The sequence below is a fragment of the Amyelois transitella genome, chromosome 21, assembly GCF_032362555.1.
Source record: "Amyelois transitella isolate CPQ chromosome 21, ilAmyTran1.1, whole genome shotgun sequence".
NCBI lineage: Eukaryota > Metazoa > Arthropoda > Insecta > Lepidoptera > Pyralidae > Amyelois > Amyelois transitella.
In genome coordinates this window covers 6,579,592-6,596,562 of record NC_083524.1, presented here as the reverse complement: position 1 = coordinate 6,596,562, position 16,971 = coordinate 6,579,592, and the positions used below count along the sequence as shown (strand labels likewise).

At 37.0% G+C, this 16,971-nt stretch overlaps 1 protein-coding gene across 1 annotated transcript; it reads right to left on the bottom strand.

Annotated features, from left to right (window-relative positions):
• Window positions 1–3,121: 3,121 nt before the first annotated feature.
• LOC106135586 (RNA cytidine acetyltransferase) lies at window positions 3,122–16,604 on the bottom strand. Its single transcript, XM_060950199.1, has 19 exons — window positions 16,368–16,604; window positions 16,117–16,211; window positions 15,821–15,980; window positions 15,339–15,475; window positions 14,810–14,972; window positions 13,865–14,007; window positions 13,302–13,578; window positions 12,469–12,684; window positions 11,462–11,558; window positions 10,579–10,709; window positions 10,113–10,255; window positions 8,888–9,035; window positions 8,171–8,310; window positions 6,633–6,770; window positions 6,023–6,219; window positions 5,395–5,564; window positions 4,385–4,627; window positions 3,928–4,067; window positions 3,122–3,239 (listed from the first exon to the last, which is right to left on the bottom strand). The coding sequence occupies exons 1-19, from the start codon at window positions 16,473–16,475 to the stop codon at window positions 3,140–3,142; spliced, it is 2,946 nt and encodes a 981-aa protein (XP_060806182.1). The 5' UTR covers window positions 16,476–16,604; the 3' UTR covers window positions 3,122–3,139.
• Between the last annotated feature and the right edge of the window lie 367 nt (window positions 16,605–16,971).

The window sequence follows — 16,971 nt, the reverse complement described above, 5'->3', positions numbered from 1 at the left end:
CTTGTAGACCAAATTTGTAAATTTACCTTCGAGTGATGCCCTAATTCCTACATTCATATTAAACTAGACGTACCAATCATTAAGAAAATCTAGTAAAGTATCACGCTTGTACATTAATTTTGTAAAGAAAACTTAAATTTGGCGTGTGAATTAAAATGTCAAATAATTTCAAAGTACTAAATGAGTGTAAAATAGGATCAATTCCAATGTCTGAAGAACAAGAAATTAGTGGCTTAGCATTTTTTACAATTGTTTTATACAAAACACAAATGTACATAAAACATGAATTCTAAAACCTGACGCAATCATATTCTAAATAGCTTATAATCGATTTGTGTACACATTTTTGCAACGTCATTTGAAAGTTGAGACGTGAAAGTATTGAGAGGGTATCGAAAGTAGTAAAAAAAGGAATAACTAAGAACATGCCCAGTTTGGAATCCTATATTGAAGAAAGATGAAAAAATGAATGAGGCGCCTGTCAGTAACGATGGTGAATATAATGGCGGATGACGATATGCAAGATAGAGCATAATGTTTATAGTTGATCCCTTTACTTCAAATAATGATGTGGCCCTTTCTCATGTTGCCGTTTTTTCCAAAGCTAACCACATCAGACGGGAGACGACATCCACAGCTAACCAGTAATTCTTAGGAGGGGAATTGAATTCATTGTTTAAGGGATAAAGTTCAAATGGAAATTTAAATTGTGCCTTAGTGAGAGATTGTTTAGCCTCTTTCAGTTGGAATCTCTTGTTCGGATACGCGATTGCGAGATACAAATATTGTTTCAAATAGTTTCGGTGTCTCCCTTTTCGTGTCGAGCACTGTACACTACGCACCTAATAGAAAAGACTATTTAACTGATAACCCCTCTATGATTTATATTACTAAATGCAATAACTTTTAAACAATATTTCTTTTTATTGAATGTTGTATAATTGAATATATTTACATTATACGTAGATCGGTATATGTGTCGTCGTAGCAATAAAATTAAGTGTGGCAATAAGATTTAGTGCATTTGCTTTTGTGATTCGAGTTTATGAGATGTATAGTTATTTCCGGGTAGCTCTGAGCTGTACACAGGCTTTCCTCTATACGTACACTAAGTTCAAATTCTCGACGTTATAATAATATATATTTTATGAACGAGTAAGTTGTATATCCGATGTTTATCTACTGCACGCGACAGATATAGTTTTCATATTAAACGCTTTAGGTAATGTGCTTAGATAATAATTTGATCTTGGGTGTATGTGGCGTGTTTTATTTTTCAATTTTACCGTGTTTAACTTGGGCGTATTGCCATCAATTAGCTGTAATGTCAATGTTACCCTGCCTATTGCCTAGGGTAGAAGCCTGCTAATTTATTTTAATTCATACATATTGCATTGAACCATTCACACAATGTACAGTGGGTCACAAGAAAAGTATATCACCTTGTTATTTACCAACGGAGCAATTATGATATGCTATTTTCTGAGAACCACTACGTAGTTTAAGCTGCCAAGATTTGCCGTGAATACGTCTTTTGAAATTAAAGGGCATCGATATTAAGGATCTCATGGATAAAACTTAAATTACTAACATTATTAATCAAAACTAAAAACAAGTTGAAAAAAAAATGGGCAGGTCTTTATTATTAGTGGACATGGGTTTTTCTAAACTTTTAATTAGTAGTTAATGTGTAACAAAAAAATACGATAGAAATATAATAAATTAGCAGGCTTATGGTCCCGTTTAGTTGTCTTCAACTGTCAGACATTAGATTAAGACGAAGTGCCAAGAGATTGCGATACATTCTAAGTGCAATTTGGTCTCAATTACTACTTTATGTACGTATTTCTTCCCGCGGGTTCACTCCCAAGTACGTGTCGTCTCGCTTAGCCAAATAATTATGACGGGATATCTTTAATCATGATTTTTACGACGAACTCCATAAAGAACATTACGTACCTATACGAGTATATCTAGAAAGATAAATTGAAATTATTAAAAAAAATGTGATACCATATTTGCTCTATCTTTTATCTATCGTATCCCCAGTTGCACCCTAAGTTGAAAATGCTTTAGAGCCTGGGTCCGCTAAAGACATAATTAAAGTAATCTTATTTATAATGAAATTGATTAATTCGCAATGAATCGGGTTCATTCAAGAAGATTACGAGTCAATGATCAAAAATATCCCGAGAAACAAAGTGAGAAATAGTGTATAAAACAAACGAAATCGCATAATGTTTATGATAATAGCGCTAAAGTTAATGATATTCTAAATTATGTTTTGTAGTGGATGTTTTTATTATATAGAGTAATGAGTAATGCGTTAATTAGTGTGAAAATGAACGTGGTTTGCTGTAAATTTGTTGTTAAGAGATGCGAGCGAGTGTTGAGACGATTTTGATGGTAATTTAGCAATGACTTAACGCCAAAATCGAGTCAATACATCCGTCGGGCCTTGTCGCAAGGCGTTATGGTCACATAACGGTAGAACGTGTTTTAATATAAGAAACAAACAAATTATAGTATAAAATTGTTTACCAGACGTCCGACAGGGGGCGCTAGACGAAAATATTATTTTTCTTAGATCACATTATATTGTAATAAAATGGTAAAGTATTGGATATGAGCGGTGTGGGCGCGGCATCAAATAAAAATGATATTTTTTTATTGCGCGCAACGACGCGCCGGCATCGCGTCATATTTGTTATGTTTAAGAGGAATTACCTAATGTCTATTCCAAGGGTTGAATAACTACCAACACTTTTTTATATTACAATAATTATAGAAATTATTATTGAATTTGTTGTTTCCTTTCTAAATTCGTTGACTACAAAGTGAGCTCTAACAACCTTCCGACTATAGCATTATTAAGGAAGCAGTGCGATGTTCCTGTTTATATGCTTTCAACATCCTGCCTTTTCTTGGTTTCAATTTGTTGTAACTTTTATCATAGCGAAAACAGTTCACACAGGTAAATTAAATGATATACTAGTTTTACCCTCACGCCCAAAACTGTCACCGAGAACCACGGCGGCCAAAATTTAACCTTAGAACTTAATTTTCAATGGATATTTATCAGAACATCAGAATGAACATTAAAATAAAACAAGCTTATAACATATAACAAGTTTATTGACTAATGTCGCGTATGTTTCTTTTTCTTCTTAGCCTTATTGTTGTGCGCTTCTATCAGATCGTCGATTTCTTTGCTGTCGTCACCTAGCCGTTTCTCGCCGCTGGAAACAAACATTCATTATTAATCACACACTCTTTTTCTATTGTGAGTTACCTGGATTTGGTACAGACAACAACTGCTTACAAGTAAGACACCGACACAGATGCGGTCTTATAAAAACCTTATAAAGAGGTACACAAAAGAGAGATAATCCTGAAATTCTCTGAAGTATAATAAGGTTTCTCAGCTCTTGAACGAGAAACAAGAAGTATCTCTTTAGAACCCGGTCTGTCTCACTCAATTAATCTTCCTTAAACGTCATGGAAAAATTATATTAAATCTCGTGGGATTATAAAGCTTCTTATCTCTTAAAAAACCGGGATGTTCTGGACCAGGTTTTAACATAATTTATATAAGAAATGATGAGATGCTAGTGCTTGTTCCCACTCACGGTCCCCGCCCGATGCGGTGTTGAACTAGATCCTCCCTCATTTACCTTCCTTTTCTATGAGAAACTACCTATATCTTAATCCCAAAACATTAATAAAGTTTCTCACCTCTTGATTGAAGGAAATTCATAGTCACTGCCTGTTCCAATGGGAAACAGGCGTGATGATTTGTAGATATGCTCAAAGTTGAAAAGTTATTGGATCAGACTTAGGATTCTTTTTTAGGAGATAAGCTACGCGAGCATACTCCAGTAACGGATTAAGACATTTAATGTGTGTTTGTATTGTGCGTTTTCTCACCTCTTGACAGAAACGAGATGTTTCTGCTTGGAGCCCGCCAGTGCTTGCCCCCACTCCATGTCCCCCCCCTTGATGCGGTATTGAGCTAGATCCTCCCCCATCAGCCGGGACAACTCCTTGCGCTGTTTCCTTTCCAATTCCTGTGCGAAAGTATAAAAAATATTACAAAAAAACTGTGAACAAGACAGCAACTAACGCGATTTGGCGTAGTGGGAGAAATCTTTTCACTGAACTAAAAGTTCTAAGTATCCGGAATAGTAGATTGGTGTTCCCTGGTGATAAGCGAACCCAGAGTTCTTCTTATACAGGATTAAACAGGATTTCAAATACAGGAAAAAAATTATTATATGTTTATCATTACAGTGCATCAGAAAATTCCAACAGGAGAGGAACCCCAACGTTTAAAGCCACAGCGTATAAAGTTTAAACAAAATTTTACAATACAACCAAAACTTACTTTAGCCGCTTTAGACAACTCCTCATTGAGACTCTGTTTGACGACTCCGGCGCTCACATCCGCCGTTTTCCCTTCAATACCAATTTCCTTCGCGACGGAATCTTCTAGAACGGCGTTGATAGCAACATTAATCTTCTTGCACGCTTCGTAGAACTTCGCCAGGATTTGAGAGCCGGGTAGACCTAGTTCAGATGATATGTCGTCGACGTCCTTCATTTGGAAGCCCATGGCTATGAATATGACCTGTTGGAGGGAAAATAGTCGGTTTATGGAAAAGAGTACAATTATATATAGGTATATTATAACAACGATTCTTTTTTTATTCATCTAAATTCATAAATATTTGTCTGGCTTAGGGCACCGTATTTTATCCCAACTTATTAATGCGAAAGTGAGTTTATTTGTTGTCTCTTTACGCGTTATCTACTGAACCAAATATCTTAAAATTTTGCAAAACTATTATTATCAAAATAACATAAGTTAAAAATTAATGTATTCTCCTGTAGATGGCGCTAAATTCGCGCGGGCTCCGGGTAACTCAGCGCATCGTGTAACCTCATCATACATATGCTAATTGGAAACTCTTTGGTCGTTTCATGTAATTTTTATCATCAAGTAATGTCACCTTATGAGCCAAATACAGATTTTTCTTTCCTTTTGCAGGAATCATGACCAGTAAAACTATATAGATTCTACCAACAATTTCGAGAAAAACAGTGATTAACTTATTACACATCTATACTAATATTAAAAAGCTGAAGAGTTTGTTTGTTTGTTTGAACGCGCTAATCTCAGGAACTACTAGTTCGAATTGAAAATTTCGTTTTGTGTTAAATAGACCATTTATCGAGGAAGGCTTTAGGCTATATTACATCACGCTGCAACTATTAGGAGAGAAGAAATAATGGAAAATGTGATAAAAACGGGAAAAATTATTCACCCTCGGCCCAAGATAACTATTCCACGCGGACGGAGTCGCGGGCACAGCTAGTATGTAATATTTGACTAACCTGTTGCACGGCATCCAATCTGATGCTAGTCTTAGTATGAAAGACTATTTGCGCTAGAGGCAGTAGTAAGTCTGTGATGAGTCTATAGTCCGCTTGTTGGCGACAATAAGACTCCACTCGTGCCTGGTCATGGGCGGATAGGTATTGCGAGATTAGCTCCTTGGTAAGCACTGGAATAAATATATAAGTTTGATTAGGTAATATTGATTTTTTTGGGGTAGTTTTGATTTGGTCAAATCATCGTCCATTAATGTCAAGATCATTAAGAGTTTTATTGTTATTATCAATCATCATATTGATGGCGTAGTGGTAGTGTTTGAAAAAAAAATTGGCTTCGAACTCCGGTCTGGTTGAGAGAGAAGTGAAGACACAAACGGTTCTTTTAGGTAACAGGTACTCAGTGATTCCCTTTTTGGACGTGGTACATATTAAAGAAGACTTATAAACTAGTTAGCACTTGGAAATAAAGAAAGGACATTACAGTAATAAGGACAAGTCCAAAACGTACCAAAAGAAAAAAATAAAAAAAGGAATTAAACTTTTAGAATAATGATATTGACATCCATGGGAAAGACAAAATTCTAAAGATCTACCATAATCACACACACAGGCAAATCTAAATACTAACCAGGTTTATCGACAGCCACGTTGTCGTTGACCAGCGTGGACAGTGCCAAGGAGGCTGGCAGCTTCCTCAGCGCCCTGGCCAGCAGTCGGGAGAAGCGCTGCCTGAAGTCGGCGCTGTAGGCGGCGAGCCAGGGAGCGCCGTGCATCGAGCGCAGCATTATGCACGAGTGTTCGCCGGTTAAGTCGTTAGTTTTCTGACTGGAAATACAATTAACGTTATTTTAAACGGTACCCATATAATTCGCTAAGTTTATTGAACAATGACAAAAATATTTTATAATGTAAAAAAAATACTCTGTTCAATTAAGTGACAAATAACTTTTTCGAATTAATGACAGCTAATTAAAATAAGTATTTTCTAATCCGTTATTGAGTTATTCTTATACAAATTTGACCATAGAGTAAAAAATTTTTCCTCTTAATTTGAACCCAAAGCTACATGTAAATAAAGCCCTTTAACCATTTATCCTAAATTAAATTAATGTTAAAATAACGTACTAAAAGCGGTCTTACTACATTATGCAATCTCTTCCAGGCAAGAACGTTTCGTGTCAGAGAATTTATAACCACAAAATAAAAATAAAAAAGTCAAAATTTTTCTGTTACATTACCTTAAATAAACTGGCACATATTTCTGTGACTTCCAAAACTTGAGCAATTCTTCTGTAAGTCCAAAACTAGTCCCGATGTAGTCCAAGTGTTCAGCTCTCATTTCTGATAACCGTTTTAGTAGTGTTGGGGGTTTTGCCCTGGAAAAAAATTAATTTGTAGCGCGATCAATAACTTCCTCCTGGCTTTAGTCTCTTTTATTTGACTATTATTAAGCGATATGTAGTATATCTTATAATAATGAATAAAAATTTGAGGTTGCATCCTCACCACTCTGGAGAGGAGCACGGGGTATGCCTTTGACCATGGACCCTGGATTGGGTGAGTCAGGTTTTTACACGAAGCGACTCCCGTCTGACCTCCGCAACCTTTGCAGGTGAACCTAACCCGTATTGTATCCATGGTTACACATCCAGTTGCCTGAATGTGCAGCTTTCCTCACGATGTTTTCCGGAAGAACATCGTTTAGTATTCAAACTAATGTGCATATCATGCAATGACGTCCGATGAAAATGCTGCAGTGTAGTTTGTTCCGCCGCTTCTTCTACACATGCGCTTTGGAAGCGGTAGTAGTTATAATTAGATTTAAGTTATGTGTCAATAAGTGATACCTTGTATCCAATTTTGAAAATAAATCTATAATAAAGAACTTTATTTTCCTTAAGCCGCCACAAGAAAATTCAATATTTTGTGCACAAATTATGACAGTGCCGTGTGGTTTTCGTGGCACTTTAGATAAGAACCACTCCATATCTTTCCTATGGATGTCGTAGAAGGCGACTAAGGGATATACTTATAAACTTGGGATTCCTCTTGTAAGCGATGGGCTAACAACCTGTCACTTTTTGAATCTCAATTCCATCATGAAGCCATACCAGGTGAACGTGGTCTTTCAGTCTTTTCAAGACTTTTGGCCCTGTTTATCCCGCAAAGGATACAGACGTGATTGTACGTATTTATCAGATTGTCTTATCATCTTTTCCTGACCCGGGGTCCCCCTTTTTAGGTTATTGGCTAACATTGATCACTGTTAGCGAAGGTAACTCAGGGATTTTACATATCTATACTAATATTATAAAGCTGAAAAGTTTGTTTGTTTGTTTGAACGCGCTAATCTCAGGAACTACTGGTTCGAATTGAAAAATTCTTTTTGCGTTGAATAGACCATTTATCGAGGAGCGCTTTAGGCTATATAACATCACGCTGCAACTATAAGGAGCAAAAAAAAAAAATGAAAAATGTGAATAAAACGAAGTAAATTATTCATACTTGAGGGCTTCAATGATGCCCAATATAACTATTCCACGCGGACGGAGTCGCGGGCAACAGTTAGTGAACCATATATTAACATACTAGCAACCCGCCCCGGCTTCGCACGGGTGCAAAATTCGGAAAAAATTATACATAAAAACCTTCCTCTTGAAACTCTACCTGTTACAAAAAACCGCATCAAAATCCGTTGCGTAATTTTAAAGATTTAAGCATACAGACAAACAGACTAAAATAGCGACTTTGTTTTATACTATGTAGTGATACACACCTTGGTACTATGCTTTCAGTTTGCAGCGTCCCGTTACTAGGTTTCGCATTCTCGCCGTCAGATGGCGTCTCGTCCAGACACGGAATGTCGCCGCTGTAGTAGGCGGCTAGCTGTTGCAATGCCCTTTTTCCGTAGCCCATCTGTTAGTTAGTTATATATTTGTTTGGATTATTAAAAAGTACATCGTTACATTTTATATGTAAGAAATATTTATACATACATACATATGGTCACGTCTATATCCCTTGTGGGGTAGACAGAGCCAACAGTCTTGAAACGACTGACAGGCCACGTTCAGCTATTTGGCTTAATGATAGAATTGAGATTCAAAAAGTGACAGGTTGCCAGCCCATCGCCTAAAAAAAGAATCCCAAGTTTGTAAGCCTATCCCTTAGTCGTCTATCGTAATGTCCTTTTACGACATCCATGGGAAAGAGATGAAGTGGTCCTATTCTTTTTTGTACTGGTGCCGGGAACTACTCAACACTTTGTACTGGTGCCGGGAACCACACGGCACAAATATTTATAATGTAAGGCTATTGAGGCATCCGTGTGGTTTCCAGCAGTTTGTAATAGAACCACTCCATTTCTATATTATGGCCCTGGACAGTTCGGCCAAGTCAAGGTCTTACTGCTCACATATGTACGTTGGTAAATGGTCTGAAATAAATCATAAATACGGCAAAACCAGGGGTCCACTAAAATATTAAGTCATACCCGCTGGTAAGAGGGATGCGTTGCTATCCTGACGATCCTTGCTCCGGACAATTTGGGGAAGTCTCGGTCACCGTACTGCTCGCAAATGTTCCACGGGATGAGGTCGCCGGCAGCTTTGCGGCCGCGGCCCAAGCTGTCTGTCACTGACCTGAAAACGGAGAGAATGGTTTTTATAGTAAGTTTGGATAGATGCTGCAGTGCAGTTTGTTACCGCTTCTGCTACACTGACGCCTTGGAAGCCGCAGTGAACTTAGGTTATTTGACGTCAACCAATGTTGTGAAATCAAGGGATTTGACTATTTCTAAGCGATATGTAGTATACGAGTATCCTATAATAATGAACAAAATTTATTGAATTTTTAGAATTTTCTTGTATTTTATTTTCTGAACACTCAACTTCCATCCATATATTCACACTATTAATAAAAATATGTGGATGTTTATCTACATAAGTATTTATTATAAAATATAGTAACGTTGAGTTAGTATCTCGTAACACAAGTTTCGAAGTTGACGTGAGAGGCTTACTCAATCTGTGTAATTTGTCCCGTATATACCTATTAATTTACTATTAAATAAAAAAGAGAAAGAAAGAGAGAGAGCCGGGTACCAATACAAAAAAGAATAGGACCACTCCATCTCTTTCCCATGGATGTCGATAATCGACTAAGGGATAGGCTCATAAACTTGGGATTCTCCTTTCAGGCTATGGGCTAGCAACCTGTCACTATTTGAATCTCAATTCTATCATTGAGTCAAACAGCTGAACGTGGCCTATCAGTCTTTTCAAAACTGTTGCCTCTGTCTTCAGCCCCGCGAGGTATATAGACGAGAGTTATGAATGTGGATGAAGCGAAGGAAATATGCAGAGATCGTGGCAAATGGAAAGAGGTAGTCTCTGCCTACCCCTCCGGGAAAGAGGCGTGATTGTATGTATGTATGTATATGTATGTATGTATGTATGTATGTATGTATATGTATGTATGTATGTATGTATGTATATGTATGTATGTATATGTATGTATGTATGTATATGTATGTATGTATGTATGTATGTATGTATGTATGTATGTATATGTATGTATGTATGTATGTATGTATGTATGTATGTATGTATGTATATGTATGTATGTATATGTATGTATATGTATGTATGTATGTATGTATATGTATGTATGTATATGTATGTATGTATATATATGTATGTATGTGTATGTTGTCTCACCTGTCGGAAATGTCCCCCTCGAGACACAGCTGCAGCACGCACAGCACTTCCGGCAGCGCGGCGGCGCGCGGTGCGGGCGCCAGTAACACGAAAAGGCAGTGCGCCGGCGCATCCGCCAGCAGCTGGATGTCGTTGGGGCTGTTCTGTGGCAGATAATATATATGTACTTGTAAATACATACGATTGGTTGTGTACATAATGGATGAAGGTGACAGATGTCATTATTAAGAAATATGTTTATTTTTAAAATACATTACAAAAGTATCGCTTTAATGACATTAATACAACTTATAATCAAATCTCATAGATACTACTTTATAGAATTAAGATTTTTTTTTTTTAATTAAACTAAACCTTTAACCGTAAGATAGTTTTCGAGAACGCCGGTAAATATTGCTTATTTAATAGTATAGGATACATTAATAAATAATATTTGAAACAATTTTAAATTCGAATCTTAACCTACCTTATAATGGCTGGCGACAAGAATAGCCACCAATCTTTGTAGGAAAGCTTCAGCCGCCTTGTGGTAACAGAATAAAGCGTCTCTGTTCACGCGGTACAACTCGCAGGCAGCGGGGGGAGGCGCGCCCACACCTGTTAAAGAATATTAGGGTTTGTAAAGGAATTTGGGATCTGAACTTTAGATTCTGGACTCTGTAGGCAACGTTCTTGTACGCCATAGCAACGGTTGCCATGGATTTTGTTTTGTTAGAAAAAATGTCAGATATAATTTTTATTGTCATATATAGTTTTTATTGTCAAATATAATTTTTATTGTCAAATATAATTTTTATTGTCAAATATAATTTTTTTTGTCAAATATAATTTTGATTGTCAAATATTCTTAATTTTATGTTCAATAAAATAGTAATTTTTAACTGATCATTTCTCTTCTCTTTTCTCCTTCTATCTCCTGTAGGAATAACTAACTTTGTAACTATACTTCCTTCAGACTCGATGCCAAGACAGACCGAATTTTACGTGTTTTTAAAATTGAGATGGCTATTGGTTGAATAGATTTTTATTTTCAAAATTGGATACAAGGGTATCCCTGAATTATTGACAACCTCGTCAAAATCAACATTACTTAAGTCTATTACCGCTTCCAAAGTTGTAGCATTTTCACCTGACGTCAATTTATCCTCAATTTACTGGTGTAACATACATACATAAAGTCACGTCTATATCCCTTGCAGAGCAGACAGAGCCAACAGTCTCGAACTAACAGGCCACGTTCAGCTTTTTGCCTTGATGATAGAATTGTGATTCAAACAGTGACAGGTTGCTAGCCCGCCACCTAAAAGGGGAATCTTAAATTAATATTTTATGACAAAATAAATGATTACCTATTGACGGCGCAGGCGCTTCCAAACAAAGCAGGGAATTCAGCCAGCCCTCTACCGGGTCTCCAGTGCGGTAACGGATGGGCTCCTCAAGTTTTATCTGACAAACAAACATATAACAATTAGCAATTAATTTGATTCCTATATATCAGAGTCCCAAACTTATTTTGTCTACTGCCCACTTTGAGAATAAATATTTTTTTAGCGCCCCCATTTTTTCACCTATTTGAGTTTGAGCAATCTTTTAATTCATATTAGTTGATGTTCACAAGTTGTTGTTGTGAGTCGAGAGCTCTTGAAGTCGTTGTTTAAGAGGCCTCCTAGCTAAATAAAATAACAAATCACTCCCCCCCGCCTCTACACAACGCCCCCATTTTCTTTCTGGGTCTCTTACCGCCCCCTTTGAGACCTGCAGCGCCTGCTGACTGCTATATATCTATACTAATATTATAAAGCTGAAGGGTTTGTTTGTTTGTTTGAACGCGCTTATCTCAGGAACTACTGGTGCGAATTGAAAAATTATTTTTGCGTTGAATAGACCATTTATCGAGGAAGGCTTTAGGCTATAGATCATCACGCTGCAACTATTAGGAGCGAAGAAAAAAAGTAAAATGTGAAAAAAAAAAACGGGGAAAATTATTCATCCTTGAGTGCTTCAATGATGCCCAAAATATCTAACTATTCCACGCGTCCGAATTTGCGGGCGCAGCTAGGAGTGTGAATGGGACTGGTGGAGCGCGGCTTCGTTCGCCGTGAAAGTTCACTTAAAAATATGACCCCCTTGTATTCAATTCAATATCTTATTTTAAAAAGGTTGAAATACAGTTACTGCTTATAAGTAGGTTCAATATGAACCCTGTTAGGCATCGCAATTTTAAAATAATTTTACAAGACGAATGAATGTTTGTCTGTATGTATGTTTGTATGGATGTATGTTTGTATGTATGTAAGTCTGTATGTACGTATGTATGTATATCTGTATGTATGTACGTATATATGCAAGCACTCACGGGCGGCGGGGCGCGGTGCTGGCCCTGCAGCCGGGCGAACAGCTTCAGCGCCAGCGCGCGGCCCGTGCCCTCGTAGCCCGCCACGGTGGACGCCAGCAGCGCGAGCGGCGCCAGCGTCGCGGCGGCGCTCACGTGCGCCAGCGGGATGGCGGCCGCCTCGTCCACCAGCACGAGATCCGCGGCTGATAGGAGCGAGTGATCGTCCGGGGTTATGTACTGTTGGGATGAAATGATTTATTTATAAACGCCTGTTCTTTTTTTTTTTTGTAAAATAACCTTCCGGGACACAAATCTTACACATTAAACATCTGTTTTTATTTAGGATAACCTTCCGGGACACAAATTACTGGTGTAACAACATAGATAAATTTTGTCACGTCTATATCCCTTGCGGGGTATACAGTGCCAACTATCTCGAAGAGACTGAAAGTTCTATATGGTTTCATGATGGATGGATTAAAATACAATTAATGGAAGATAAAAAGTAACTAAGATAAGGTATTTTTTGATTTCATCGCGTGATCTCGCGTAAGATCATTCAATAAAGTACATTACAGAAACCAGAGATGTTTGATAACCATAATTTTTACAGCGATTGCATTCTGCTGTATATTACATAAAAAAATCTCTTAATCTCGCTTTCACTCCATCTCAGGTGTAGAAACTATTAATATCTACTAACTTATAGTTTTTGTAGTGTCAGAAAGTCACTCATTCATCTGTGCGCATTCTCAGCTGCATCCACTTTTCTACATTGATCTTTTCACTTCTTTTGTCCAGTCTTTAGATCATTCCATATAATCAAATCAATATAACATACAGATCAGACTTACCTGAACAGTCTGCCTAGAATTCCTCGAAATATTAATCCTGACTATGGCCTTCTTGAAATCCGGGTTCGTTGACCTCACAATATTGTAATCTATATGTTCCTGATACAGACAGGCGTCTAGACCTTTGAGCACGAACTCGAAGAGGGTAATCAAGTTTTCTGGATGTGGAGATGTTACGTAGATGTTGACATAGCCCAGTGCCACTGAGGCGGCTACGGCGAGGCCGAGGCAGGCTGACTTGCCTCGACCTCTGGCGGCAGTGAGGCAGTGGGGGGGCCTGTGGAAGAAGACTTGTTTAAAATATGTAAACAATAAATATATAAGGCACAAATTACACAGATTGAGTGGCTTTCGACGTAAATAATATCTAAGCCCACGTTTTGTGGAACATAACGAACTAACCCTTATGTAAGTAATTGGTCTGGATCATGGGCACATAGAAATTTAACAAGGAGATTTTATGAGATATAGCATCAATAAATAGTACTACAAAGTATAATTATTTTCATTAAAATACATTGCCTATATTACTCAGTATCTAAAGGTTCCTAGAGGTCACTTACCTGCTTTGCTTATCAGCAAGCGTGTTGATAATCGCGACTAGCGCCGTCGCCTGGTCGTAAGTGCGACAGAGAGCGACTAACGGTCCTGCTGGCGGCGTGTCGGAAAGAGACGACACTAGTTCTGTCAGCTTGGGATTCACTCGCTGCAATATAAGAATAATGATTGAGTAGAGTCACACTTGATAAGAGTACAATTAATAGAGAAATTTAGTGTAGGAATTATTTTTTTGCATTTAAAAGAATAGGACCACTCCATCTCTTTCCCATGGATGTCGTAAAAGGCGACTAAGGGATAGGCAACTTGTCACTATTCGAATCTCAATTCTATCTTAAAGCCAAATAGCTTAACGTGGCCTATCAGTCCGCTCAGGACTGTTGGATCTGTCTACCCCGCAAGGGATATAGACGTGATCATATGTATGTATGTATGTACTTTATACATTGTAGCTTTTGTGATGACAAAACTTCTGGTAAGGGTTTATAAGATTGTATTAAAAATTGTTTTTTGGCATGAACATTACTTCGCATAATTTTAAATTAAAAAGTTATGAGCAAACAATAATTTTACATAAAACATCCACTTATTATTACATTATTAATACCTAGTATTTTTTCAGCATATGAACCAACCCAAAACTGCAAATATGCCTGTATTACTGCATCATAGTCCCATGTAGAGTAACTTCATATGCGATTACTACATATTTCAAACACATTTCATATAGTTTACTAGCTTTTGTGCGAGACTGCAACCGAAATTGCAGAATAAGAAAAAAAGTAGCCTATTTGTCTTCTGAAGGTCTATTCTACACTGTGACAAATTTAGTTAAAATGAGTACAATAGTGTATGAGTTGTTTTGTTACAAAAATTTGTATAATATTAGTATTTTTATTACTACACTTTATTTTTAGTACCTATGTATTATTTAAGCATATTAATCTCACCTCTGGAACATTGTCCACGGGCTCCACTTGTGCAGTCTTGGAGGATATAGGCAGCACTGTGAGGTTGTCATCGAGGATCAGACAGCGAGGGTTGTCTGCCAGAGACAATAGAAATCTCTCGTTGAATCTATTCACCACTGTGTCGTGGGCTTCTGTCTTGAATCTAGAAAATTGCGTTTTATTTAATCGAAAAAGTTTAAAACAGGCTGATATTATAAACCATTATGTGCGCAACACCACATATATATTTTAAATTACACTGAAGAATGACAGTTACAAAATTACTGAACAAACTTCTAAGCTGCAAAGAAGGAAATACCAATTTATTGGCTCTGAAGAATTAAAAAAATGTAAGGTTTGGACAGCATAACGTTTGAAAGATGACATAAAAAATACTGGTATGTAATAAAGTTTAAAAAAAAAGATAAGCAAATCCTAAACATATTGAAAAATTAAACTTTGAATACATACAGTCGTAAACCAATGTTGCTGCAGCTTTATAAATGTAGTAGTGCTTAAAACTAAGTACCTAGAATGGACATCCATGGTGATGGAGTGAAGTTGCCTCAGCGAGTCCATGGTCTTGAGCAGGAAAATTATAAGACCACCACCTTCAACTGTTTCTATTGTGCGCGCCATGAGGTTAGGAGTTAGAGCTTCAAAGTCCTGTGAATAAATATGGTAATTATTTATTTATGAACTTATTAAACTATTATTTAATTTTTAACTAAAAACTATGGCAAGTAGTAACATATAGTGGCTACCTCCCAGAAAGAAACATGATTTTATGTAAATATTTAAGTTAATAATAATAATAAATTTTTGGGAAAAGAGAGGCAAATTACCATTGAAACATTCTTGCATATGTATGTAATTTTTTTTTAGCATTTCAGCATCAAACCAAATCCAGGCATTTTAAAATTGGTATATCATCTTATAACCCAAGTAAACAAATAGTGGGTCTAGGTCTACACTGGGTCAAAGAAATAAAAAAGATAAATTTATACTAACCTGTAAAACACACACTCCATATGTCTGTCCTAGCATAGCATGACTCTCGGAATAATACCGTCCATGTATAGTAGTTGCTACTCGGAAAGCATCAAACAATGACTCCTCTGACACCTCTAACTTTCCTGCAGCTATTTTCTTAGCCCTTTTTCTTCCATGACTGTTAATATAAAAATAAAAGAGAGGTAAAGAGTATTCTAAACAGACAAGCTTGTAAGTGTGAGACAAATGCAAAGTCAGCAAAGGTGATTTTATTTAATGTAAGCAGAAACTACTAAATATAAAACATGACTTACTTGCTGATGGCTTCATCTTTATTTTTGTAGCACCATAACACTGTAGGCCTTGCTTTCACTGTGGATTTCACTAGCATATCATATAATATGGGAACCTGGAAAGTCACATGGTAATTTATTGGCTGTTTTGTTATCACGGAATTTTATACTTTAATTAGGACAGAATACAGAATTATAACACCATTTTTTTAAGTTAGAGCAAAAGCAGAGTCCTATAAAAATACTAGAAATTGGGACAGAATGTTAATCACCTGATCCCTGCTTTTATCTCCTACAAGTAAAAACATGGTACGATGCCCCAATTTCACACCGTTTTCTATCATGATCCTTATACGGTTGTCGATTTTCTTCTTCACCATTTTAGCGGATAACTTTTCTTCCAACGAAATTAATAAATATTTGTTAAGATCAGAAGAACAACAAGTTCATAACCTCAACAAAATAAATAAGCACGGCGATTGCGAAGTGAGCCTTGGCATGACAGGTGACAGCTTATCCTACCAATAAATACGACGGTGACAGTTGACAACCACTAGCATTTATGTTTCTTACAGCCAGCCATGACAAGGATATGAAGGCAGGAAAGTTTAGCATTGGTATACTTAGCAGGAAGACAGGAAAGTTAGTCATAGTTAACTCTTTTCCTGAATGGTCTGGTTGATTCAATGGGAAACTGTGGTGATACAACTACCACCAGATTTTTATAGAAAACTAGCAATGCTCAGTCACAGAGGCGCGGTCGCAGCCTAAAATTTTGAAGGGTTTATTATTTGTTAAATTATGTCAAGTATATGAGCCCAACCAGCTTTCGCCTGCAGCACCACATGAACCGTACCCTATGTCCTTCTCTGTGCG